The 25,730-nt window shown below is 41.5% G+C and overlaps 1 protein-coding gene across 3 annotated transcripts in view; it reads right to left on the bottom strand.

Annotated features, from left to right (window-relative positions):
- The window catches only part of PLEKHG4B (pleckstrin homology and RhoGEF domain containing G4B), a 135,255-nt gene that overhangs the window by 18,785 nt on the left and 90,740 nt on the right, over positions 1-25,730 (bottom strand). For 2 of the 3 annotated variants that reach the window (XM_048839354.2, XM_048839352.2), the window contains exons 15-22: positions 18,126-18,378; positions 10,775-10,864; positions 10,434-10,658; positions 9,942-10,112; positions 7,045-7,225; positions 2,478-2,594; positions 1,772-2,041; positions 853-1,067 (exon numbers count right to left, since the gene is read on the bottom strand). In XM_048839354.2, the coding sequence (XP_048695311.2) occupies positions 853-1,067; positions 1,772-2,041; positions 2,478-2,594; positions 7,045-7,225; positions 9,942-10,112; positions 10,434-10,658; positions 10,775-10,864; positions 18,126-18,378 (1,522 nt within the window). The remainder of the gene's footprint in view (positions 1-852; positions 1,068-1,771; positions 2,042-2,477; positions 2,595-7,044; positions 7,226-9,941; positions 10,113-10,433; positions 10,659-10,774; positions 10,865-18,125; positions 18,379-25,730) is intronic. The other variant, XM_048839353.2, reaches the window with a different exon arrangement.

Here is a 25,730-nt window from a genome sequence, read left to right as displayed (position 1 = left end):
ATAATAGAAATGTTGACCTTCTCATGCACGGGCAGTTCAGAGCAGTTAGTGTATATGGGCCAAATTCTGTTCTCAGTTTCACCAGTGTATGTCACAGTCATTCTGCTGAACTCAGAGTAGAATTGTAATTGAAAACAGCCTTTGGACCAGGAAAAGGTTTTAAAGTGAATAGAGTTGCTGATGAAAGGTGCTGGGCTGACAGCCCTGGAGTGTGAAGTTCTTTGTTTATCCAAAGACACTGATAGCACATTGCCCTGCAGGGATCACCCCCACTCAGGAGGAAAGGCTAGTATGGCCTCTAGGTCTGTTCAGCCCTCCCTGATGGAACTGCCACCAAGAGGGTGCAATCATGGCCAACTGTGGTGTTAGCTCTGTGATGTGGGTCTTTGCCCGACAGGGAACAGACTCAGACTACCAGCTCTTTTTACTGTACCAAGAGGTTAAAAGAAAAAGCATGGATTTCCCCTGTGAACATAAATTGTTTCTAAAATAGAGACTCTAAAATCCATCAGCTATAAAATGGTGTCAAAAATGCCTATATTTAAACGTACAACACTGAGGGCCAAACCCTGCTCTCATTCACACCCATACAAATCCACTAGAGTCACCATTGCAATTATGCAACCAAAAGGAAGTCAATAGGTTGCATGGGTGTAACTGACAGCGGAATTTGGCTGTAAGTGTCTTACTGAGTTCAATGTGAAGTATGCTCAGATCAAGTCCCTACAATCAGGGTCTTAGAAAACAGCTTAGTTCAGTATTGCCATGTTGGTAAAATGATTGGTAATCATTATAAGTGAAATCAGTGAAGGCTTTTTGTACGACTTGTGAGCTAAAACGTGAAATACTTACCACTGTGACATACTGGTTGGTGTGTCTTGATCTAGGATTCTTCTCAGGGAGAGCAGGAGATGTGCACTGGGAAGGAGGTTTAGAGCCAGGATTTGAAGCACCTTCATCCAAGAATGTCTCTGTAGAAAGCTGGGACAATCCAGGATGAACAGAGCAACTAAAACCACTCACACTTTCACCCGAAGTGCACTGGGATGATTCTGAACTCTCTGTGACTATAAACAGGAAGAAAGCATGCAAAGTTAGACTCTGTCTAGGCCTGTAGTCCAACAGTCTTTACACATTTAAAGACACTATATCTTCCAGTGTCTAATATTTTAGGACTCTACTGATCCAAACTGAACACTACACTCTGAGTGTGGCCTAACCAGTTCTTTATAAAGTGATAGACAATCTCCTTAGATGTATATACCCTTCTTGATTAAAGCCACCATCCTAATAGCCTTCTCCATCATTGGACTGAGGGGGCACGCACACACACAGACACACACAAAAAGCTTAGAAGAATGCTAAGATTTCCTAGCCCTAAGGAGCTAGGCCTAAGGAGTAATGCAGTGATGTGGGAGTCAGTATCACCATTGTTTCCCTTATTTGGTTCATGTATTTAAAGAGTTCTGAAAATAAAAAGTTTAAGATAACCACTTGCAGAGGCACTATTTGTACATACTACCCTGGGCGACAGCGATGGCTCTAGAGAGCAGCAAGAGCTGTCATGGTTGTTGCTACCTAAAACTAGAAATGTGATAAATTTGAGGGACTAAAAGTACTGCTTAAGACATAAATCACAAAGCTCTAACATATTGTACCTCTACACATCTGGGTGTGTCAATCCATCGAGATACACATCAGAACCAGAACAACCTGCCATGTCCAAAATCCTTACAAATCCCTTCTAATCCAGATGCTGAAATTCACTCACTCATTGAAGGCTGACTGCCAGTTTCCTGCTCCAGTTCATCTTCCTCAATGCAGGTTCTAATATCATATGACCAGTGGTAGAAGGGTGGTCCTAATAAGCCTGGATGAGGTGGGCTGGAATACACATGCAGGTTCAGTGATCCCAAAATGGAAGAAGAGGACTGGCTGCTTGAGGAAGATGTGCTACTGTTTGAGATAGTGGAATGCGGCCTTTTAAATGGAGTGGAGTGGTCAAATGAAGACACGGCTACTGATGCTCGAGATCTTGATTCTACAAGCAAACAAGAACCTTTGATCATTGGAAGGGAACAAGGTGAATAAGGGGAAAATGCTATTTTGAACAAGAAATAAAACAGGATTGGCTAGCTCAATAATCTTCTACTACTTGAATTAAAATGTTATCAAACTGAGTTTAGGAAAGTCCATTTGTTCAGCCCGCAGCTGCCCCCGTGCTCTCCAGATTTTCTGACAAGGAGAGATTGAATACAGTTGGAGGTCTGTATTGCTGAAGTTCCATGATCTTAACAACAGAAATAAGATACTAAATCTACTACACCAATACAAAAGTAAGATCAATTCTTTGTGGAAATATGTTACAATCAACTTTAAAAAAAAAAAAGTGTGAAACAATTAATGAAGAAAATCGTCCAAGCAGACTGGCAAGTGGGAAGGCAGAACAGCAACATAATGTGAGTAGTAGACAGTACCTGTTCCCTTCATGATGTAATCTATTGCTCGGTCGCTTATGGCTGCTTCACTGGGCTTGATATCCATGAAAGGTTTATTGCCTATTCCCATTGACACCATTTCTTGCATTCTGAGTTCTAAAATGGGGAAATGCACACATGTAAAATATCAGCCACTCCTTTGATGTTTTAATTATGCTGCTATGGGAGAACGAAAATATTTCCCTCTTTCCAGTACCCTCGGCAGTAGCTTACTGACCCCCTACAGGAGAGAAAAGCATTTATCAGCTGCAAACACTCTAGCTCTGGAGCCAGCCAGACACTGGTAACTTGAGCGGGTCAGACTTAATTTTTTGTAAAGTAACTAGAGAGTTGTAAAGGAAACTAGAGGATTGTAAAGGATGGTTCCATCTCCTCTGGTGCTATCTCTCAGACACATTTCATTATTATTATTGAATCTTTTTAACAGTAGGTGTTTTTTTTTCCTAATGGCAAAGTGAGATTTGTTTTCCAACCATCCTCAAACATTACAGAATAATTCTTTAGAGGGAAAATGGGATGATCATTGTTTTCATCACCACTGAACACGACTCAGTTTCAGAACATCCCCAGTCACCACACCAGTCAAATACATTGCAATTCAAAGCAGAATTCATAACTTCACTCCTACTGAAAATATAGCCATGGAACTGGCATGTCATTTATGTCTAGCACAAATCACCAAGCCTATTGCCACCAGGGCACCATATTAGGAAGTTAACTTTAGTGTCAGGACTGTTTTACACAGTAATTTGAGGCTAGCAGTACAAATATCTTCCCACCCTTAACTTAAGGTTCTTGGCAGAGAATCTACCCTTATTAAACTTTTTCTTCTGTTAAGGATGGATGGTTGCTTGTGCCAAGGATGGAGACTACCAGAGCTGCATGAATATTATGGTACTGTTTTATTATGCATGCAACTCAATTAGGGTGGCATGCTCCCCTCTCTGGGCCTGGCCAGTCCCTGCTCTCTTTGAGGCAGTTTACCCACCAACGGGAGTTTGGAAAGAACAGTCCGTGTGATTGGAGGAGATCAGGGACTGTGATTGCGCAAATTAAAGAGGACATGGAAGGCTTCTTGCACACTCCCCCTCTTTACGCTCTTGCTCAGCAGCTGGACACAATTTAACTCTTAGGGGGCTGATAGTGTCTTTTAGGGCTGCATTTCAAATCCTGCTCATGTAAGTAGCAACTAAAAGCCATTCATTACTATCTTAGGGCTGTTCAGTGACATACGTGAAAAGAGTTAGTGAAGTCTCACTCCTGGTCCACGCAGAAACCAGCTGCCATTACAAACACCTCAATTGCGGTTAGCACTAATTGGGAGCCTTGTTTGTATTCCCAACATGGGTGCTCCCTCAGGACAGGGCTGAGGCATATTGTAGGGGAACAAGCTTTGCTGCTGTCCATGATGCACTCAAGCAAAACTTGGGCTTCCAGGGCTGGCTGGCACCTTTCACGAGCTCTAAATTAGCTTGAAAAAGCTTAAATCTAAAAAGAACAACTCAGGCTATGGATACACTACAGAGCTTACAGTGGTGCACTTATGCTGCTGTACCACTGCTAGTGCAGATGCTTTAAGCCGACAGGAGAGAGCTCTGCTGTAGCTATGTCGGTGGGAGAACCTCTCCTGCCGACATAGTGCTCTCCACATTGGCGCTTAGGTCAGTGTAACTTACGATGCTCGGGGGAGGCGGGGTGGCTTATCCACACCCCTGACTGATGTAAGCTGCAGTGTGTACAAAGCCACAGTCTTAAAGAGAGTGGAACAGAAACAGAAGTTTTCCTGAACTCAATTTCATCGCAGGGGGAAGGGTCAGGCCCTCCAACACATAGAGGCCTCAGGAATTATGCACATCAGCCCTCCTTTCTCAGTGGCTTTACTTCTCGCACTCAGGTGATCTCTCTCAGGCCTTTGCTTCCAATTCCCTAGAGATTATCCTGATGATGTAAAACAAATGCCTTGCTGCAGAGAGGCTCAGTTTGTCCAAAGCTTTCAATGTGCACAGATATTTTCCCATTCTTCTAAGGCTTAAATTCAGCTGGAGCCATCTGGAGTAGAGTGCCAGTAAATATTTTTAAACCCACAAGGAGCCCTGGCACCCCAGTGCCCACCCTCAGGACTGAAGTCCTAGGCCCTGGTGCCTCCCGTGGGGCTGAATTCCCGAGCCCTGGCGTGCCCTGAGCCTTGGCACACATACATTCCATGACCCCCCTCCCCGCAGGTGAAGCCCAGAGCCTTGCAGCTCCACAGGGCAGAAGCCCCTAGCCCACCACGCAGGGCAGAAGGCCAGAGGCACTCCCTGCCTGCTGGGCCCTGGAGGTTTTATAGCATATTGGGGGGATTGGGGTGGGAGGCTCCGCAAAATAATCTATGAGAATTTAAGCCCTGCTTTCTTCTAAATAGCTTAGGTGTCATTAACTGACCCCAGGTCTGCAGTAAAAATGGACGTATTGTTTCTCTAATAATTGTGGGTTAAAGCACACACAGCTCAACGGAAGGGGGGTAGGCACTGGCTGGTACATCAAGGTTTTAGTCTGGTAGCAGAGTTTCTCAAACAGGCTGGGAACCATTCTTCTAAAAACCCATTAAGGTAATGAAAAGAATCTGAGAATACAGTTAATCACCATTCATCAGCCACATGATCTTTGATGGGATATTTACAAAACAACAGAGCCAAATTGAAGCTGACCATACACATATACAGCATCCTTAATAACAAAAATAAAGAGGTACAAGAATCTTTCCATCTTATAAGAACTTAGAAATATCCAAATTCTTAAGACGACACTGTTGCTACAAGTACTCTTCAGAAGGAAAAAAGGTCCTAAAGCTCCAGCATTAATTCATGGAAGCCCAGATGGATTTAGAATAAATATGCCATGTCCCTCCTCCTTTGTTCATATCTATTCCTTTCATGTCAGTTCTGAGTTTACTGTCGCTTTCTGTGCTACTTCTCTTTTGGTGTGAATTAGGAATTTCTGAGGGGAATTCTGAAGTGTTTGGCTAGAGAAGAACAAAGGAAAAGGATTTAAAAAGAGAACAGCATTAAAGTGGCTGAGTTAAAGCTTCAAATCGACCGGCTAGTATGTGTTAAAGTCGACACGTTAGTATCTCCCCAGAAATGCTTACCACCAAATAGGATTCTGCCCCAAAGTTACTATTTTCTAATTTTCTTTTTTCTGAGTCATGTATTTAACTGCTAAATTTAAAGTAACCTGAAAAGGGGGGGGGGAGGGGAAATCATCCCCTTTTCTTCATTATGTTGTACTGTATAAAGAAAGCCTAAAAGGTAAGAACTTTTTGTTTCCCTTTTTGTTGTTTTTCTTTCCTTCCCTTTCTGTTTGATTTTTACATTAGAAATGTTTACCCTTTTTTTCTGTCTACGGATGACTGCAAAATGGTAGGAATATGACATTAGAGATACCATAACTATGTCTACCATAACTACTTATGCTAAACAATCTATTCAACCATGTACTCAGAGCGTCACAGCTAAATACATTTCCCAGACCCGAAGAAGAGCTCTGTCAAAGCTTGAAAGCGTCTCTCACCCACAGAAGTTGGTCCAAAAAAGGTATTGGTTAAAGATTTAATTTGTCCTTCAAATAAGGGCTGAGAAAGCTCACAATTCACATCTGGAGCTTCTGAAGAGTCCTGTAACAAAACCAGAAAAGACCAGAGCTCCCTGTACTGATATTTCTAACATTAAAATGAACGAGGAGAGCTCTTTACCACCCTGCATGTTTGATGAACAAAACAAAAAGGTCTTACTCATGCCCCTTAAAACAAAACCAAACCAAGAAAGGACAGCAATCCAATTTTTTTTCTTCTGGAGCTCACTTTTAAGCACTATTAGCTGCACTTGTAACAAGCAGTGCTACATACTGTGGCAAGACTGAAAACCAAGCGTGTATTCCACATAGGTTTCCCAGGGGGGATATGTTCCATTCGTATCACCATTAAGTGTATACAGTATAGTTGTAGCGATATTGGTCCCAGGATAGAAGAGAGACAAGGTGGGTGAGGTAATATCTTTTACTGGACCAATTTCAGTTGGTGAGAGAGACAAGCTTTCGAGCTACACAGAGCTCTCCTTCAGGGCTGGGAAAGGAACCTCCCCCCCCCCAGCATCACAGCAAAATGCAAGGTGGAACAGATTGTTCTGAGGGACCATTCAAGATAGAGAGGCCTGTTAACACCTCTGCAGTCATATGACAAAAAGAGGAATTAGTGGGTTACAGATCGTTGTAATAAGCAATAAAAAATCCAGTGTTTAAAAACTAGGTTTGCCCACAGTGTTAGCAACATATCTAAAGGGTCCTCACAAAGCCTGCTAATTGTAGAGAGACAACTTTATTGTGCTGTAATTGTTTTAGGAGTGCTGTTTGCAGAAGCTGTTTTCCAGTTGCTTTTTTAAAATTGAAGTCTTTGGTGACTGCAGACATAAAAGGGTTACCTAATGTGATTGTTTGACTTGCCTTTATAGAACTACAAGAAGTAGACTGCTAAACCTTTCACTCTTTCTGAATTAAATAGTTGGTATACCTCGGTTTCTCAGAGCTTGTCTCCAAAGAATCCGTCCTATGATACTGGTCCAAGCAATTTTAACTTCTGTTGAGTTGGCTTGAAGGATGTATGTGTCCTGGGATTTCCTCCTCCTTCTAAACCAGATTTCAAACCGTAGACCACTGTCTCCAACATTCTCTGTCATCCCAATCTCAGCCGTCTAAAATCACATTAAAAAAGCACACATTCAACTGCATGGAAACATTTATAACAAACTGATGAAGTGAAATTCTTTGCATTGCTCATTCTATGATGGTAGAAAAATGTCTTCACCTTGATTCCTTGGTAGTACAACTGTACACAAAGCTGTAAATATTTCTGCTTGAATTTTCAATATCCCAAGAGTCAGCACTCTAGATTCCCCATGTGATCTCTCTGTAAGGGTATGTCTACACTACGGAATAAGGTCGAATTTATAGAAGTCGTTTTTTTAGAAATCGGTTTTATATATTCGAGTGTGTGTGTCCCCACAGAAAATGCTCTAAGTGCATTAAGTGCATTAACTCGGTGGAGTGCTTCCACAGTACCGAGGCTAGAGTCGACTTCCGGAGCGTTGCACTGTGGATAGCTATCCCACAGTTCCCGCAGTCTCCGCTGCCCATTGGAATTCTGGGTTGAGATCCCAATGCCTGATGGGGCTAAAACATTGTCGCGGGCGGTTCTGGGTACATATCGTCAGGCCCCCCTTCCCTCCCTCCGTGAAAGGAAGGGCCGACAATCGTTTTGCGCCTTTTTTCCTGAATTACCTGTGCAGACGCCATACCACGGCAAGCATGGAGCCCGCTCAGGTAACTGTCACCGTATGTCTCCTGGGTGCTGGCAGACGCGGTACGGCATTGCTACACAGTAGCAGCAACCCATTGCCTTCTGGCAGCAGACGGTGCAATACGACTGGTAGCCGTCCTCGTCGTGTCCGAGGTGCTCCTGGCCACGTCATCTGGGAGCGCCTGGGCAGACATGGGCGCAGGGACTAAATTTGGAGTGACTTGACCAGGTCATTCTCTTTAGTCCTGCAGTCAGTCCTATTGAACTGTCTTATGGTGAGCAGGCAGGCGATACGGATTGCTAGCAGTCGTACTGTACCATCTTCTGCTGGGCAGGCAAGAGATAAGGATGGCTAGCAGTCGTACTGTACCATCTTCTGCCGAGCAGCCATGAGATGTGGATGGCATGCAGTCCTTCTGCACCGTCTGCTGCCAGCCAAAGATGTAAAAGATAGATGGAGTGGATCAAAACAAGAAATAGACCAGACTTGTTTTGTACTCATTTGCTTCCCCCACTCCCCTGTCTAGGGGACTCATTCCTCTAGGTCACACTGCAGTCACTCACAGAGAAGGTGCAGCGAGGTAAATCTAGCCATGTATCAATCAGAGGCCAGGCTAACCTCCTTGTTCCAATAAGAACAATAACTTAGGTGCACCATTTCTTATTGGAACCCTCCGTGAAGTCCTGCCTGAAATACTCCTTGATGTAAAGCCACCCCCTTTGTTGATTTTAGCTCCCTGAAGCCAACCCTGTAAGCCGTGTCCTCAGTCGCCCCTCCCTGCGTCAGAGCAACGGCAAACAATCGTGCATCTGAGTTGAGAGTGCTGTCCAGAGCGGTCACAATGGAGCACTCTGGGATAGCTCCCGGAGGCCAATACCGTCGAATTGTGTCCACAGTACCCCAAATTCGAGCCAGCAAGGCCGATTTAAGCGCTAATCCACTTGTCAGGGATGGAGTAAGGAAATTGATTTTAAGAACCCTTTAAGTCGAAATAAAGGGCTTCATCGTGTGGACAGGTGCAGGTTTACATCGATTTAATGCTGCTAAATTCGACCTAAAGTCCTAGTGTAGACCAGGGCTAAGAGCAGCATGGAGCTGGCAGTGTTAATTTCTAGGAGAAGCACAGCATCCTCAAAAGTTCAGAGAACTGCAGTGAATTAAGTTGAAGCTGAATACCTGGGGGCAGATCTTCAGCTAGTGGATGCTGTCACAGTTCAACTTATACCAGCTGAGGATCTGCCCCTTGGTCTAGTATGCAGGGTGAATGCTCTATATATTGCCTCAGTTCAACAACACAGATCAGCATATACTTAAAAAGTTAAGCACATGCTTTGGTGAATCAGGGTTTTGCATATATCTGGTGTTGCCAACGAGGGTAGTTGCAAACCCTGGCTTCACACACATACACCTCTCAAGACTGAGAGGTACAAATCTGTAGTCAGCATGGTGGCCGAGAGGTCATAACTACATATCAGGCATTTCTTCTTGTAATGAAAGAAATGTTAAAAATAATTATTTCTACAAGAAACACCTAATTTCCCATGAGTCCTCTCCAGCAAGACAAACATGCACTTATGATACAGTGTATATACACACAGACATGTTTTGCTCATTTTACTCATCGGTTTCTCAAAACGAAAAGGAGTACTTGTGGCACCTTGATTATCATACACATTGTAAGGAGAGTGATCACTTTAGATAAGCTATTACCAACAGGAGAGTGGGGTGAGGGGAGGTATTTTTTCATGCTGTGTGTGTATAAAAAGATCTTCTATACTTTCCACAGTATGCATCCGATGAAGTGAGCTGTAGCTCACAAAAGCTTATGCTCAAATAAATTGGTCAGTCTCTAAGGTGCCACAAGTACTCCTTTTCTTTTTGCGAATACAGACTAACACGGCTGTTACTCTGAAACTCATCAGTTTCTGTCTCTCTCATTTCTTCCAACACATACAAACTACTTGAAATGTAACGTGCAATGGAACTGTGATCCGTCACCTGCCATTGTCAAACAGATGGGGTTCCTGTCCATGCAGAATACTAAGCAGATGGCAGGAGGCATGCTGCATTGTACATGCTATCCAAAACATTACAGCAGGATTACATTTACCTTGAATGACTGTTTGTACATATAGATGTCATATCCCCCATCAATCTTTTTTGTTTTGCTAAACAAGATGAGGTCTTCAAAAAGGAAGACATGTCTCAAATACTTCTTTCTTCCACAGCAAACAATAAACTCATCTTGACATCTCAGCTGTCCTTGTTCTTTCAGATTGACCTGATTGGAGAAAATGACAATGCTACTAAAGATAAGGGAAGGCTGGGCTGATTTTGTGCAGTCCAAGGAAGAATGGGGGAAGGGCATTATGTCACATAGATTGTATGCTCTTTGGGCCACAGACCGTCTTCTTGCTCTATATTTGTACAGCACCTGGCACAAGGGGTCCTGGTCCACGACTAGGGCTCCTAGGCGCTACAGCATATATATAATAAAATAAAATAATCTGCCTCTTAACAACTTTCTGTCTTTGAATGAAAACTGCAGCAGCAAAGCCAAGGGGATATTTGAAAAATAAAGGAAGGATTGAAAAATGCTTACATCACACCCTCTAATGGCATCCATAGCAAGTAAGTCATTTCCATGGCGAAGCTGGAATTTCACCATTTCTTCAGCTGCCCTGAGATCATTGAGCTCCTGCTCCTGGGTCTTAGTGCACTCTTTGATCATATCTTTTAGAAGAAGAGCATATTTGCTCATTCTTTGAATAGGCTTCAGCAGATAGGAAGCCAGATCCATCTTATCACCCAAATCCTGTTGTTTATTCTGTGGGAATATTAAAGGAATGTATAAACAATATTTGATATACTGCATAAAAGTACACACAGCAGTGAGCGGTGTTCACACAATTCACATTAAATAAGAAGCTGGATAGTAATTACTTTAAAGAATGCATTTCCATGGCTTGTAAGCAAAGCATCTGATTGTGGTTTGTTCTTGCTGTATAATGCATACATTCCAAACTGTTCTTCCTGAAAAAGTATAGGAAAAGGTGTTATTCCTTGTTATTTTCTGTTTCTCCAGCAATCAATTCCTTCTCCATTTAGCATCAGACAGTTTCGTACAGAAATCACGTACAGATTATAACACCCTCCTCCCCCCACAATGGATGCATTCCAATCCAAAGCTGCAGGAGGTGCTATAATCGAGACACACTTCGGCAATGGACATCCAAGGACCATTCATTTAGGAGATTTAGTTCTCTATAATTTACAGCTCTTCCAGATCGAACAATTTGCAAAATTCATCTGTTTCAACTATCTGTCTATTGTAGATATTTCTAGAGCACCTTTCATGACAGTATCTAAATGCTCAATCAGCCAGGCTGACTTTAAACAATATTGGCAACTCATGTGAGTTGACCCAATGACTTTGTCAGGATCATTCATGTGAGTAAGGGCTGCTCACATGAGAAAGTGTTTCCTGCTGTATGCTAGAGTTAATTTAGACCCTTTAAAAATTGTAAGGACCTCCACTTGGTGGGGTCACAAAGGTACGTAGGCACCTAAATCCCAGTTTTAGGCTCCACTGCGATTCCCCAAACTCCCACCAAACCCTGTAGGTGCTTAAAGTCATTTGGTGTCTAAATTTTCAGGTTAAAAGTTCCCTCAGTGCTCAAGTTTCTTCCTCTGGGCATGCGCACTGCTGCCTCCCTCTAGGTGTCTGAGCACTTTTCTCCCATCTATGCCCCAGAGCAATTCGCGAATTGCAGAAGACAGGAGCTGGCTTGCCTAATTCGCATGCAGCACCTGATCTGATACGTGTGCTCAAAGGCTGCCTACCAGATCAGGTCCCATTCCAAATCTAGCTGGAGGAGATGGTGATGGCAGTTACCACCTTATAACTTTTAGCGCAGGGGTTAGAGCACTTGCCTGAGATGTGGACCCATGTTCAATTCCCGCCCCCCCCCGCCCCACCCGCGGGGGAGAAAGGATTTGAACAGAAGTCTCCTGCCTCTCAGGCAAGTGCTCTAACCACTGAGCTAAAAGTTATAAGGTGGGTTAGCACCTCCTCCTCTGGCCGTTTGCCTGAAGCTAGGCAGGCACCTAAGGGAACGTCTACACTGCATTTTAAAACTTGCAGCAACGAATCTCAGCGCCTGGGGCTTCAGACTCAGGCTTGTGGTGCCTCACTAAAAACAGCTGGCTAGACATTCGGGATTGAGCTCTGAAGCTGGGGCAGTGGGTTGGGCTTCAGAGCCTGAGCGCCAGCACAAGCCACAGCATCTAAACTGCTATTTTTAGTGCCGGAGCACAAGCCCTGCAAGCCCAAGGCTGAAGATGCTCTGGAACTCGCTGCCGTGAGATTTAAAATGTAGTGTAGACGTACCCATACTCATTCTCAAAAGAAATACTCTAGGTGCCCAAGGGACCTGACTCCCATTCATGAATTGCTAGCAGAAATAGGCACCTCCTTGAGGCCCTGACTTAGGTGCCTATCTCCATGAGAGGGGCAGGGCATAGGACACACTCGTGTTCTCAGCATCTCCCATTGGCTAGCTTAGGTGGCTCCTTATCTAGTGTGCTGGCCTTTGTGAATAGCAGTGTTGTTCCTGAGATTTTCTAGGTGCCTAAAAGTTATGCACTATGACGCTCAGTGTTGTAGCACCTCAGTCCCTATGTGAATCTGGGCTTCAGGTCCCAGTGCTGAGTGTGGTATAGATCGATATCTAGATAGCATTGTGCCCAGTCTAGTCTTTAGGACAGAATGAAATCTTCTCCAATAACTGAATGGTATTAAAGCATACGAAAAGATTCCCTTTTAAATTCCCTGGACATGAGGGAAGCTTCCCAATTCATTGGAAGTTATAAAAAGATCAGGCGAGATCACTATTTTCCCATTGCCTCGGAACACTGAAATAAACAATCTTTTTCACTTCATATGTTTGTTTTCCTTCTTATTAAACAAATTATCTTCTTCCTTCCTTTAAACTAACATTACCTAAACAAATCATCTAAGGATAAACAAACAGATCTTCCCCTCATAATACAATCCAAGCAAGCAACCAATAAGTAAAATGTTGGTTTTCTTTTCTAAGAAAAAATAAACCTAGATTATTAGCCAGCCTCTAATTTTTGCCTGATATTGTAGAATAGTTCTTCAGATAGCTTTGTGTTGATACAATACAGTAGTTATAAAAATACAGCACAATTGTGCTTCCCCCGCTTTATCCATCGAATAATAAAGGAATTCAGTTATAAATAATCAGGTTCTATAATATGTTCTCAGGCAAAATTCCTGTCAAAAGAAGATCAATTTTTCAGTTTTCCAGGTTTCTTCCTCCTCTTTTTTCTGTTTCTCCATCTTTCCCTTTTTTCCATTTTGACACTGAAAAAGGGGGGGAGGGGGGTAAAAAAAAAAAAAAAGCCGAAGGCAGGTAAAATAAGTTTGAGTTTGAAAACCAAAAACATCTTTGGTTTTAGCTTTTCATTTTTTCTTAAAAAAAAAAACAGAAAATTTTGAAAAAATGCCTCATGAATATATTTATTTTTTGATAAAAACCCCATCAACGAAAGGCTGTCCTTTGTCCTAATCTTTACAAGGGTCTACCTCCTTTTATTTTGTTATTCCTAGTATGAGAACAGGATAACGAAGAGAAAATGCGGAGGCCTATATGAGCTGGAGACAGTTTGATCCCTGAAATCCTCTGCTGGAGCCCGCAGAATTAGAAGAACAATATAAGCCTCTCTATCTCCTGCAACAGCTAACATATAAGGTGGCAGCCCCAGCAATAAAGAAACTGTATGAAGTTTAGGGTTATAACTCCCACTCCAGGATTCCCTGCATTACTCCCTCAAGTGTAATTCTCAAGAACCTGGGGAGCAAGGGCAGGTCCCCTTCCTCTGGGCTTGGTGATGGCTCACAAGCAGATTAACAGAGTATGAGTGAAAACTGCCAGTTAGTTGAGTGGTGGGACTGGCAAGAGCGAAGAGGCTTGTTTTTCATCCAAGTACTGGAACACAGCCCAAAACCACTACTCAGCTGAACAGCGGGACATATGAGTCAAAGACAATCTGATGCTGCTGAGTATCAGCTACAGGCAGAAGAACATGTCATGGTTCCTTGTGCCTACACTCACGAAACAACGAGCACGCTGGGAGAGTCATTTGGAAGGGCAGTGCTACAAAACACTCTTGCCCAACTTCCCCAACAAACCAACCACATTGTAAGTGGCACACTGGTATTTGCTCCCTTCAGACAACCCAGGAGAACAAACAAACAAGCTCTTCATGTGCAGGCCGGATATCTGGCAAACACAGGATATGGGCCGAAGGGAACGGTACAGCATATGCTCAAGGATGAAGACGGAAGCGGGAGAAACAGGAAAAGAGCAACTTCTTGTGTGTCACCAGACTGAGAAAAGACTGACCTGGTTATTGAAGTTGCCTCACCCATCCAACCCTACACACACACAGAATCAACAAAGCTATCACTTTCCTCCACAAAGGGAAAGAAAACTCAGATCTCAGCCCAAGGAACTATCATTCAAATTGGCCACCCTGCTATGGCCCAGAACTTTCAAAAGGGTCTGAGACATCAGTAAACATCTACCACTTTCATACTAATGGTGTCTAGTAATGAGCACTAAAGCACTAAATCTCTCTCTCTTTCACCCAGGCCTTGAGCAGAAAATGGCACTATGTGCAAAATGCAGCCTGAAAGAATCTGAGTCCAGGGCACTGTCTTCTAGAGCAGAGACTAGATCACCACAGCAAATTTCTTTCTTATCTACCAGCATCCTCCAACCTACTAACCGGGCATTATGGACAAAGTAAATATCAAGGACTGACACATCCATGCTGCGGAACGTCTGCAAGCTGAGCACAAGCAACAGGGTCTTAGAAGGAGTCACTTCTGAAGGTCAGAGTCTGGCCCAAAGAGTTAGTCTTCCAGTGTTTGTAAAGCCTATTAGACATGAACAACATTAAATACTCCAAGTGCTACAGTGGCCTGACAGCCAGGTTATTACATCCCACCTATCCTCTGTAATGTATGTTCTAGAAAACTAGAAGTAGTATGCATTGCAAAGGGGATGAGGAATAGAATAACTTGCTCCTTTGTCAGTAAGAGCACATACAGCATAGAATGCTTTTCCACTTTACAAACACAAATTAATCCTCAACACTCCGGTATGGTGAGAAAGTAATAAAATCCTGACTTTTTCATCCTAGTCAATAGGAAAAAATCACAGCTGTTGCTCCAGGTGCGGGGCCTACATTAAGCATTCACAACAAAAGTGATTCCCTTTTCAGATCATCTCCTTACTTAAAACACAGTGGGCTGTTTAATCAATCATTTATTGTCAGGGTTGGGATTTTCTTTTGTGGTTAATACTGGATATACAGATTCATTAGGAAAGAGTAAAGAAACACCATGTGAAATTGGATGTGTTTTTCAAGCCATTAATGTTCACTTCCCAATTTCTTTTAATGTTGCTTTGACACAATTATCGCATGCCAGAAATGACTTCAATAGACACTATGGGAATTTATTAAAGTGAAGCAGGTTTAGAAAGCGAAAATAGACAGACAGAAACCTATCTCCTTCTGCTGTAAAGCAACATCTGAGGATATGTGGTTCAGACAAAGATGGCTATTATGGAATATAACAGTGGGGCAAAAGTTGTGTAAGATATAATAAAAAAACCGAAGAATAATGTTCAATTAATGTGAATCACAAACAATAAGACAGTATTTGTTAAGATATGCTGTTCAAAATGGGAGAAGGGGACAGACAAAATACAAAGAAATGCAGGAGCAAGCAATGGGAAAGATTTTAAACCCCTTGAACCCTGGGCTGCTACTGCAACAATTATTCACTTAAAAGTATCCAGCCTTCTATATTACAGTACTCTCTACTTAACCAATGTATTTGAGCACTCAGGACCACAGAATCATGACTGATGATGGCCAAGTGGTTAAAGAGGTAGGGAAAAATAGTTCATTATAGTGAGAGTAACCATGACCACTATAGTTAAAAGTTGCATAAAAGCATTTCTATTCTGCCCCGTCTGCCTTTCCCCTCTCCCCAGCTCCCAGTCACTTTTGGTTTTTAGGCTGATATTATGGTGTCCACTTCAAAATGAACACGTTTGGAAAGTCTGAGCAAAAATTATTCCAGTGTTTTGCCATATGTGGAAAATGAAAATAAAAAAGCTTTTCCCATTGTAAAAATGACCTATTTTTTAACACTGGTAACATTGAAATGACCAGTATAAAGTTGAAATGGCAATAGTGTTGTTTGAGAAGAACCTTTGTATGTTCTGGTGAAAACTGTTATATATTTTTCCTTGTTACGACTCATTTAAATCACTTTATCTGGATGTACAATACATTTGACACAGATTATCTTGCTAAACTTGAATGCATGGCTAAGAAAGACTGAACTGCACAGGTATGCGTGGTTAAATAAGGTGTGCAGTGAATGAGGTAGGGGTTTCACATCCCCTACGTATCTGTGTACCAAAAATTGACCAGCTTGTAATATGTGCAGAACTGTCTTCTCCTGTAAAACTCCTAAGGTGTGTGGAGTAGGACATTCCGGTGGTGTCTAACACAACAGTCAAATGTTGAGGAATTTCTGACCATAACAGTCATTTCCTGATGTTCAAGTGCTTGCCTTGTCACCGTAGCATTCGATTAACATTATTTTTGATGGAATTATAAGTTAAGCCAACTTTAAAACAACGTAATATGCAAAGATACATCTTTGAAAACATTTTATAAGGAAATCCTGATCACCAGGCCCATTCTACTTATCCCAACAGCAAAAATTGACCTTAAATCCGTTTTTCCTAAACTTTTGAAAGATGGGCCTTCCCTTCAGGAAAATTAATCGCATGCCCCTGCAACCCTGCCATATGTTGCTAAAGCCCTCCCCCTTTCTCTGCCCTGTGTTAGTGCCATACTGAGATTTCTGCAGGGAAGCGAGGGGCCTGGTCCACACAGGGCCTCTCAGGAAGGTAACGACATGCTCACTCGCATGACCTCCCCACCCCCATCAGTGGTTCCTCAGGTCCTGACAATAGACCAGCACCATTTCAGACACTCTATGCCCCTTTCCACAATGGCTGCGCCATCCTCTGGATCAGTCGTGCTGATGCAGACTCCCCATATGTTGAAAGAAGGGATGTGCCCTGAACTCCCTACTAGGAGAGGGTCAGAATTAGGCACACAGCGAAGGAAGCCCAACAAGGCATTTCCAAACAGCAAAATGTTAGTGCTTTTAAATGTAATATTTTAAATTTATTTTTCTGTCCAGACACATCTGATTAGCTGAGTGGAAATGTTCATGTACCACAATTAAACTACGAGTGGAATGCTGGAGCCTGATACCCAAAACCACAAGCCACGCATCAGACCAGCCTGGTATATGCAGAACGATCCTTCTGCCATCCCAGAGCCATCCCTTGGGTAGGGCGAATCGGGGCGACCACTCCAGGCCCCGCGCTTTGGGGGCTGGTATGATTGGCCAGCGCAGTCGGTCCCGGAAGAGATGAATTCATCACTTCTGCCCTGGGCCTCGCACCCCCATAGGGACAGCCCTGTGTCATCCAATACACATCCCTCTATGTACACATTATACACAGAGAGCACATACCACCATCTTTTCGCTGGTTAAATGTCGGCTATATTCAGCGGGTGTGGTTCACACATGTCAGAGCAGATGTGTAAGCGGCAATTTGATGCTTTGTCTATTGTAAGAAAATTACTGTCAATAAGGTGAGATTGTGGAATTTAAGATTAGTTTCCTCTTGAAACAATGTCAGCCCCCCTCGTCCCAACTCACTTGTTGACATTAGGGTGATCAGATGACACTAGGTACTTTCCCAGTATGATTGCAAATGATGTTATAAGAGCACCTGTGCATTAGTTCATAATAGGAAACAAAATTAATAGAAAACATATAATTATAGAAAACCGAAAACTTAGAGGCAGTATTACTTCTAGCAAATTTAGAAAGATTCCAGCCAGCATGTTCTGAGATATCAAAAGCTGCAGCTGCGTGAGGACCTAGTACCCATATACTAGGGGTATATGTACAACTCTCTGAGAGAAGACAGCAGGACACATACACAGACAACAGTAATCATTCGTCACAGGACATCTAGATCATTCACACTATGAGAAACACAAAAAAGGTAAGTGACATGATTTATTCTGTCATAGGATCTGTGATTAACTCAAAATATCTGATTCTAAGAATTCACCCTTCTTTGGAAATGGGACTTACATGTCTGAGAAAACAGTGGCTGACACGCAGTGGGAAGTCTCTGCAGTGTTCCAGCTCTTTTAGAAAATACTGGCAATGGAAATCATAAAGCTTCTCCAGGTTCCCAAAGATAATATTCCGCTTCCCTCGCAAATCCTGAGGTAAATCGATTCTTTCCATTTCTGGAAAATAGTTGTCGATGATATATCCTAAGGATCTAACATATTCCCTTTCTGTTGTGATCATTTCATCCATTATATGTTGCACTTTGCTGCTGGAAGACACAGAACAGCTGTTTTGAACAGTGACAAATTATGACAATGTGTAATCACTGAATACTGAGTGACTGTCTTTGCTTATTTGCATTATTTGGCTCATTTATACCTGACCTTTGAGGAAATCACACTGTAGCACTGGCAGCTAAGTTGTTTATCATTATAGCAACAGATCTTTCAAGTTTTTTTGTTCTTGTCTCAGGAGCAAATTTTGCCCCCAGTTACAATGGCGGACTTTCACTGACTTCAGTAGAGTTACGTGGGCATACCAGAGGACAGAATTTGGTTTACAACAGTCTACAGCAGCTGTAGTGTAACAGCTAAGCAGCCAGAAAAGAAAGAAAGAATTTTGAGCTCTGGAAAGACTTTTTCATTGTATTAAAGAACTTTCTATTGCATTTGCAAAAGTGTCATGACCTTTTCCATTCCTGCATTCCGTTTGGAAACAGAGCAACATTCCTGGGATGATAAACTAACATATAGCTAAATTCTCATGAGTTTCCCTAAACAATATATCCTCTAACACAATATGAGCTCCCATTGAGAAAGCACGTTCAGTTCTGAAAGATTAAAATGTGACCAGTTCGAGCATTACGGGAAGATCTGCATTCAGGAAAAACATGGCAAACTGAGGAAGCAATCAGTTTGCAAGAAAAGACAATTTCTGATGAACATTTGACAACATAGAAGCAAACAATTTCTTTAAGGAAAAAGGTGTATTTTCATTCATAGACCATGTGGTTGAGAAATAAAATATAGCATAGAAATAAAGTATAGAAAAATGTTATTTTCTGAGAGATTTCATTTACTAGGATACTTTATTTGCAAGGAATTGAAGCTATCTGAACTTCTGATGATACAATATAGAGCAAGTTTGATTTCATAATAACTAAGTTTTTTTCTTTTTCATATTAACATTCCTACAATAATTTCAACAAACAACTTAAAAATAGTAGAAACATTTTTGGATGGTTAACAATGACAGGAACAGATTTTAATCTTTACTTCTAACATATCAAACAAAACCCAACCATTATAGCAGATTCATCATGATGGGAAATGCTGCTGAATAAACTTGATTTAATGAGGTGGACATAGCTGATGACAATATGGAGAACTTCTTTATTTATTAAATTGTTTTAATGGCAACTGAGGTGACATACTAACAATTCTATCAGCTGGGGGGACATAACTATTTATATTATGAATTTTTTCCCTTTACCAAATTGGCTAGCTCTTAAACCTTCATCAAAGAGGCGAACTAGAATAACGTCAGTCAGGATTTCCTGTCCAAAAAGGGAAATGCATCTTACAGTAGCTCTTTAGTGTCAAGATTAGAGATGAGCTTGAATCTTAAAAACCCTAGATCTGAAAATCCTTGAATTTGGGGTGTTGAATCCAAATCCAGATTTGTGTCTGAATTCTATGGCCAATAACTTGGATCAAACACCAAACGAAATCCCAGATCTGGACAACCACAAGCTTTAAGTGAGGTGGGAAAAAAATCTGGATTCGGACCTAAATGTTGTAGTCCAGGCCCATCTCTAGTCCCATAATAAAATAATGATATTTTGCACTTCTATAGTGCCTTTCATCCAGGGATCTCAAAGCATTACACTGTGACCTCTTTTCTCCCATTTCTCACCAGAGAGAGAAAGGAGGTCAGAAAGTGTTTTGCAAACATTAAGTAAGCTGCACAAAAACTTTGTGAAAGAAGCATTAGTTTGCCCATCTTTAGAGCTGGATGAAAAACAGGACATTTTAATGACAGTTTTTGTGAAAAAAATTAGTTAATTTTTCATCAAAATTCAAATTTTCATAAAAAATTCTGTTGAAAGCTTCACATTTTGCAATGTTCAAACCAGCTCCACCTATGAGTAATCAGAGTCACAAAAAATTTAAGGGACAGGTTGAGGCTGGCCTCTTTAGAAGCAGCATTGTCAACTCTCAAGATTTTTATCTTGACTTCCATGATATTTGGTGTTTTTCTTAAAGCTCCAGCACCTGGAGTCAGGTGAACACATGAGAATCTTGAGGTTTTTTAATAAATACATTTCTAGCTCTCCTGGCTGCAGAGAAAAGCTAGAAAACATGACCCCCCCCAAAAGCTCAACAAATGCAAGAAGGTAAATAATGGACCCCACATTTTAAAAACCTCATGATTTGTAAGCCAAGCTTATGTATTTTGGGGCTTGACTCATGGTTTTTGAATGGTTGGGATTGGCACTTCTGCACACGTGCCAAGCAGACAACCCACGGTGACACACTGAGTCAGTGGAGAGCTGGGACTAGAACCTAAGACCTTAATTCCCCACTAATTTATACCAGTGTAAATAAGGACTCTCTCTAAAAAAGTGAAACTCATGTAAATGACAGGAAAATCAGGCCTCACAAGTCCATATTCAGCCTCACTCTTGAATCACTACATTGTACTCTGCCTCACGCTTCATGGAAAAGTCCTATATAATTTAATAGAAAAATTAAATACTTCCAATAGAATTTTATAGGATAATCAAAAATAAAAAAAATCTTACAAAAAGTATGCCAGTATTTATTAACTGTGGTAGGTTTTAAGATAACCAATAAGAATCTATAAAATTTTGTCCCTATTAAATTCTAAAGGACATTTCCATAAGGAAATGAAGACCATATTGTAACTCATGGCATTCTGGAGTTGAAAATCATAAGCAAAACTTTATCTTTTTATGCTTTAATAAATACATAATCCAATACAAATGCATTAAAAAAAACTTTTAGCAGACCTAATTCTGCAAATCCTAATCCTGCAAATGTGAATAAAAATGACTGATCTGATAAATGCCATTGACTGCAGTGGTTCTACTGGACTAACTTTTCTCACATCTGTTTGCAGGATTGGGTGCAGTTTTTGTAAACTCCCATTAAACCGCTGAGCCTGGTGAAATACTATAAAAGTCTGTGGTCCCATGACTTGGTCTAGAATAATTAGATAATCAAATTAAGGAATTTTGTCTGGAGATAAGTACCCAAATTTGCATGGATTTAAGTGTCTGCAAGATTGGGGCTTAAATGTGGAAAAATAAAGAATCCTAATTTTATAAGAAGGCATTATGGAAAAGTGGAGCCATTCCAAAGTTAACTTCTTTTTTATGAAATGAGTAAAGTCAAATAAAACGACAAACTATTTTGATTGTACTGGATTTTTTTTTGTAACTACTAAAAGTCAGTGTACATATGTTTTAAAAGAGGAAAGTACATAATTCAGTTTGCACAGTGTGTTTTGGACCGTTTAAAAGCAGCATTTACAGATTAAAAAAATGGAAACCAAACAGACTTTTTTAAAAACACCAATTTCTGTGCAAGAAAGATCACACAGGATGTCCATTCTTCCTCTATTGAACAAATTGATGGTAACATTACGATTCAGTAAACACAATTAAGCAAGTGCTTAACTTCAAGATCTTTAAATCAATGGGATTTAACCATCTGCTTAAGTTTTTGCTGAATAAAGATGGTTTGCTGAATTGGACCCCTTGAAAGCTATAATACACAGATACTATAAACAAAATGTATGATTATTTATGAACTGCTATGGGACACATTCTGATATTCTTACTCAAACTGAATATCACCTTACTCCATAAGTAATACCACTGGCTTCAGTGGGATTGCTTGCAGAGTATGGTGTTACTCAGTGTGTGTGTAAGAGTATCAGAATCTGGCCCTCAATTACTGACAACAAATATGAACAGCTGGACTTTTAAAAAACAAACATAAATCTTGAGCTCTGTTCAGGCACACACACAAAGTTAGTTTTTTTCCTTTTTTTGTACAAGATTATTAAAATATAGGTCGATTTAATCATAGATTTTGATTTCAGTTTCCTTCTTTAGAAGCAGTCAAACTTTGGTCTTCCTTTTAACTTTTTTTTTGGCACTAACTGGGATAATCTTGAGTGAGAGAGAGTGTGTGTGTGTGTGAGAGAGAGAGACCAAAAGTAAGTTTGACAGAAAAAAAAAATAGTGAAATTTAAGAACTTCAAATTGGAGCAGAAGACAGTGTTTAAATTCCCTCTGAATTTGTAAATGATGTTTATCTGTATTTCCTTAATATTCTGTCAGCAACTCTAATACAAATATACTTTATCTTAAAGAAAAACAAATTATTTTAATGGTCATTTCCTTATGGAACACTGTCAAGATAAAAATAATATATTTAAAGCAGTTCTTTACCATGGTTAGTCAGATTATTAAAATTAAAATTTTTAAAAAACATCTAATTCACTTTTAACTGTGCGGTGTGATTACAATATGCACTTCACTCAGCTTGGAAAATGAAACCTTTCGTTAGTTTCAATTTCCGACTCTTAAGTAATAGCACAATGGGTTGGTTTTCCAAAACTGGAGGGAAACATTTAAATCCAAAAATCCCAACACATTAATATTGAAAAAATATGGAAACATTTATTTTCATACTAGGCCAAGGCCTCAATCCTGAACAGATTTACACACGTGTTCAACATTATGCCCTCTGAATAGTCCTATTGATTTTCAGTGGGACTGCTCACAATGAGTAAAGTTAGACTCATAGACTTTGGTCAGAAGGGACCATCATGATTAGGGCCCTACCAAATTCACGGCCATGAAAAACACATCATGGACCTTGAAATCTGGTCTCCCATCGCGAAATCTGGTCTTTTGTGTGCTTTAACCCTATAGTGTACAGATTTCACAGGGGAGACCAGCATTTCTCAAGTTGGGGGTCCTGACCCAAAAGGGAGTTGCAGGAGGGTCACAAGGTTGTTTTAGGGGAGTTGCAGTATTGCCAGCCTTACTTCTGCTCGGTGTTCTGAGCGGGGTGGCTGGAGAGCAGTGACCAACGGCTGGAGAGCAGTGGCTGTTGGCCAGGTGCCCAGCTCTGAAAGCAGCGCTCCGCCAGCAGCACTGCAGAAGTAAGGGAGGCCATACGATGCCACCCTTACTTCTGTGCTGCTGCCTTCAGAGCTGGGCGGTCAGAGAGTGGAGGCTGCTGACTGAGGGCCCAGCTTTGCAAGCAGCAGAGCAGAAGTAAGCGTGGCAATACCATACCAGGCCATCCTTACTTCTGCACTGCTGCTGGCGGCAGCTCTGCCTTTCGAGCTGGGCTCCCGGACAGCAGCCACTGCTCTCCAGCTGCCCAGCTTTGAAGGCAGCACCGCTGAAGTAAGGGTAGCAATACTGCAACCCCCTCCACAATAACCTTGCAAACCCCCCTGCCCTACCGCCCCCCCCCCCATTTCCTTTTTGGGTCAGGACCCCTACAATTACAACACCCTGAAATTTTAGATTCAAATAGCTGAAATCATGAAATTTATGATTTTAAGAATCCTATGAATGTGAAATTGACAAAAATGGACTCTGAATTTGGTAGGGCCCTAACCATGATCATCTAGTTTGACCTCCTGCACATTGCAGGCCACTGTACCTCATCCACCAACTCCTGTAAATAAACCCATAACCTGTGGCTTTTACTGAAGTTCTCAAATCATGATCTGAAGACTTCAAGTTACAGAGAATCCACCATTTACACTAGTTTAAGCCTGCAAGTGACCCGTGCCCAATGCTGCAGCGGAAGGCAACCCCTCTCCCCCCCCCCCCCCGGGGTCTGCCAATCTGAGCAGGGGGAAATTCCTTCACCCCAAATATGGCGATCAGTTGTACCCTGAACATGTCGGCAAGGCCCACCAGCCAGACACCTGGGAAAAAATTCTCTGTAGTAACTCAGAGCCTTCCACATCTTGTGTCCCATCACTGGCCATTGGGGATTTTTGCTACTAGCAGTCACAGCTTTGCTACATACCATTGCAGGCAGTTTCATTAGACCATCCCCTCCATAAACTTGTCAAGCTCAGTCTTGAAGATCGTTAGGTTTTTTGCCCCCACTACTCCCCTTGGGAGGCTGTTCCAGAACTTAATTCCTCTGATGGTTCGAAACCTTTATCTAATTTTGAACCTAAACTTATTGATGGCCAGTTTATATCCATTTGTTCTTGTGTCCGTATTGGCACTTGAATAATTCCCCTCCCTCCCAGGTATTTATAGAGAGAAAACATATCTCTCCTCAGCCTTCGCTTGGCTAGGCTAAACAAGCCAAACTCTTTGAGTCTCCTCTCATAAGGTGGGTTTTCCAGTCCTCTGATCATCCTAGTAGCCCTTCTCTGCACCTGTTCCAGTTTGAGTTAATCTTTCTTAAACATTGGAGACCAGAGTTGTACACAGTATTCCAGATGAGATCTCACTAGTGGTCTGTATAATTGTACTAACACTTCCCTGTCTTCACTGGAAATACCTCACTTGATGCATCCCTCGACTGCATTAGCTTTTTTCATGGCTGCAGCCCATTGGTGGTTCATAGTCAACATGTGCTCAATCAATATACCCAGGTCCTTCTCCTCTGTTGTTTCCAATAGACATGTCCCCAGCTTATACCAAAAATTCTTGTTGCTAGTCCCTAAGTGCATGACCTTGCACTTTGCACTATTAAATTTCATTCCATTTCTATTACTCCAGTTTTCAATGTCATCCAGATCTTCTTGTATGATATTCTGGTACTCTTCCATATTGGCAATACCGTCCAACTTTATGTCATCTGAAAATTTTATTAGCACTCTCTCTCACTTCTTGTGCCAAGGTCATTAATAAAAATGTTAAATAAATGGGTCCCAAGACTGACCCCTGAAGAACACCACTAGTAACTTCTCTCCAGCCTGACAGTTCATCTTTCAGTACGACCCGTTGTAGTCTCTCCTTTAACCAGTTCCTTATCCATCTTTCAATTCTCATATAAATCCCATCTTTTCCAATTTAACTAATAATTTCCCATGTGGAACCATGGGAATGCCTTCCTGAAATGCAGGTAGATTAGATCCACTGCGTTTCCTTTGTCTAAAAAATCGGTTAACTTCTCAAAGAAAAAGATCAGGTTGGTCTGGCACAATCTACCTTTTGTAAAACCATGTTGTATTTTATCCTAATTATTGTTGACCGCTATGTCCTTAACTACTTTCTCTTTCAAAACTTGTTCTAAGACCTTGCATACAATTGAGGTCCAACTAACAGGCCTGTAGATTCCCAGATCACTTTTTTCCCCTTTCTTAAAAATGGGTACTATATTAGCAATTCTCCAGAATCTGAGTTTACAGATTCATTAAAGTTAAGCATGTGTGTAAGTCTTTGCAGGATTGGAGCTTAAATCTTGAACTCCTTACTCAGTTTCCACTAAACTCTTCCTTGATTTCAGTGGGCCTCAAGTAAAAAGTCTAAGAATTTGTCTATTAAGTTGTATAAACTATCAAAAACCATTTCCCCCAGCCCCACCAAACCTAAGTGTTGGG

The sequence above is a fragment of the Caretta caretta genome, chromosome 2 (assembly GCF_965140235.1).
Source record: "Caretta caretta isolate rCarCar2 chromosome 2, rCarCar1.hap1, whole genome shotgun sequence".
Taxonomy (NCBI): Eukaryota; Metazoa; Chordata; order Testudines; family Cheloniidae; genus Caretta; species Caretta caretta.
The sequence above is the reverse complement of the archived record's forward strand: the minus strand, read 5'-3'. Positions and strand labels throughout refer to the sequence as shown.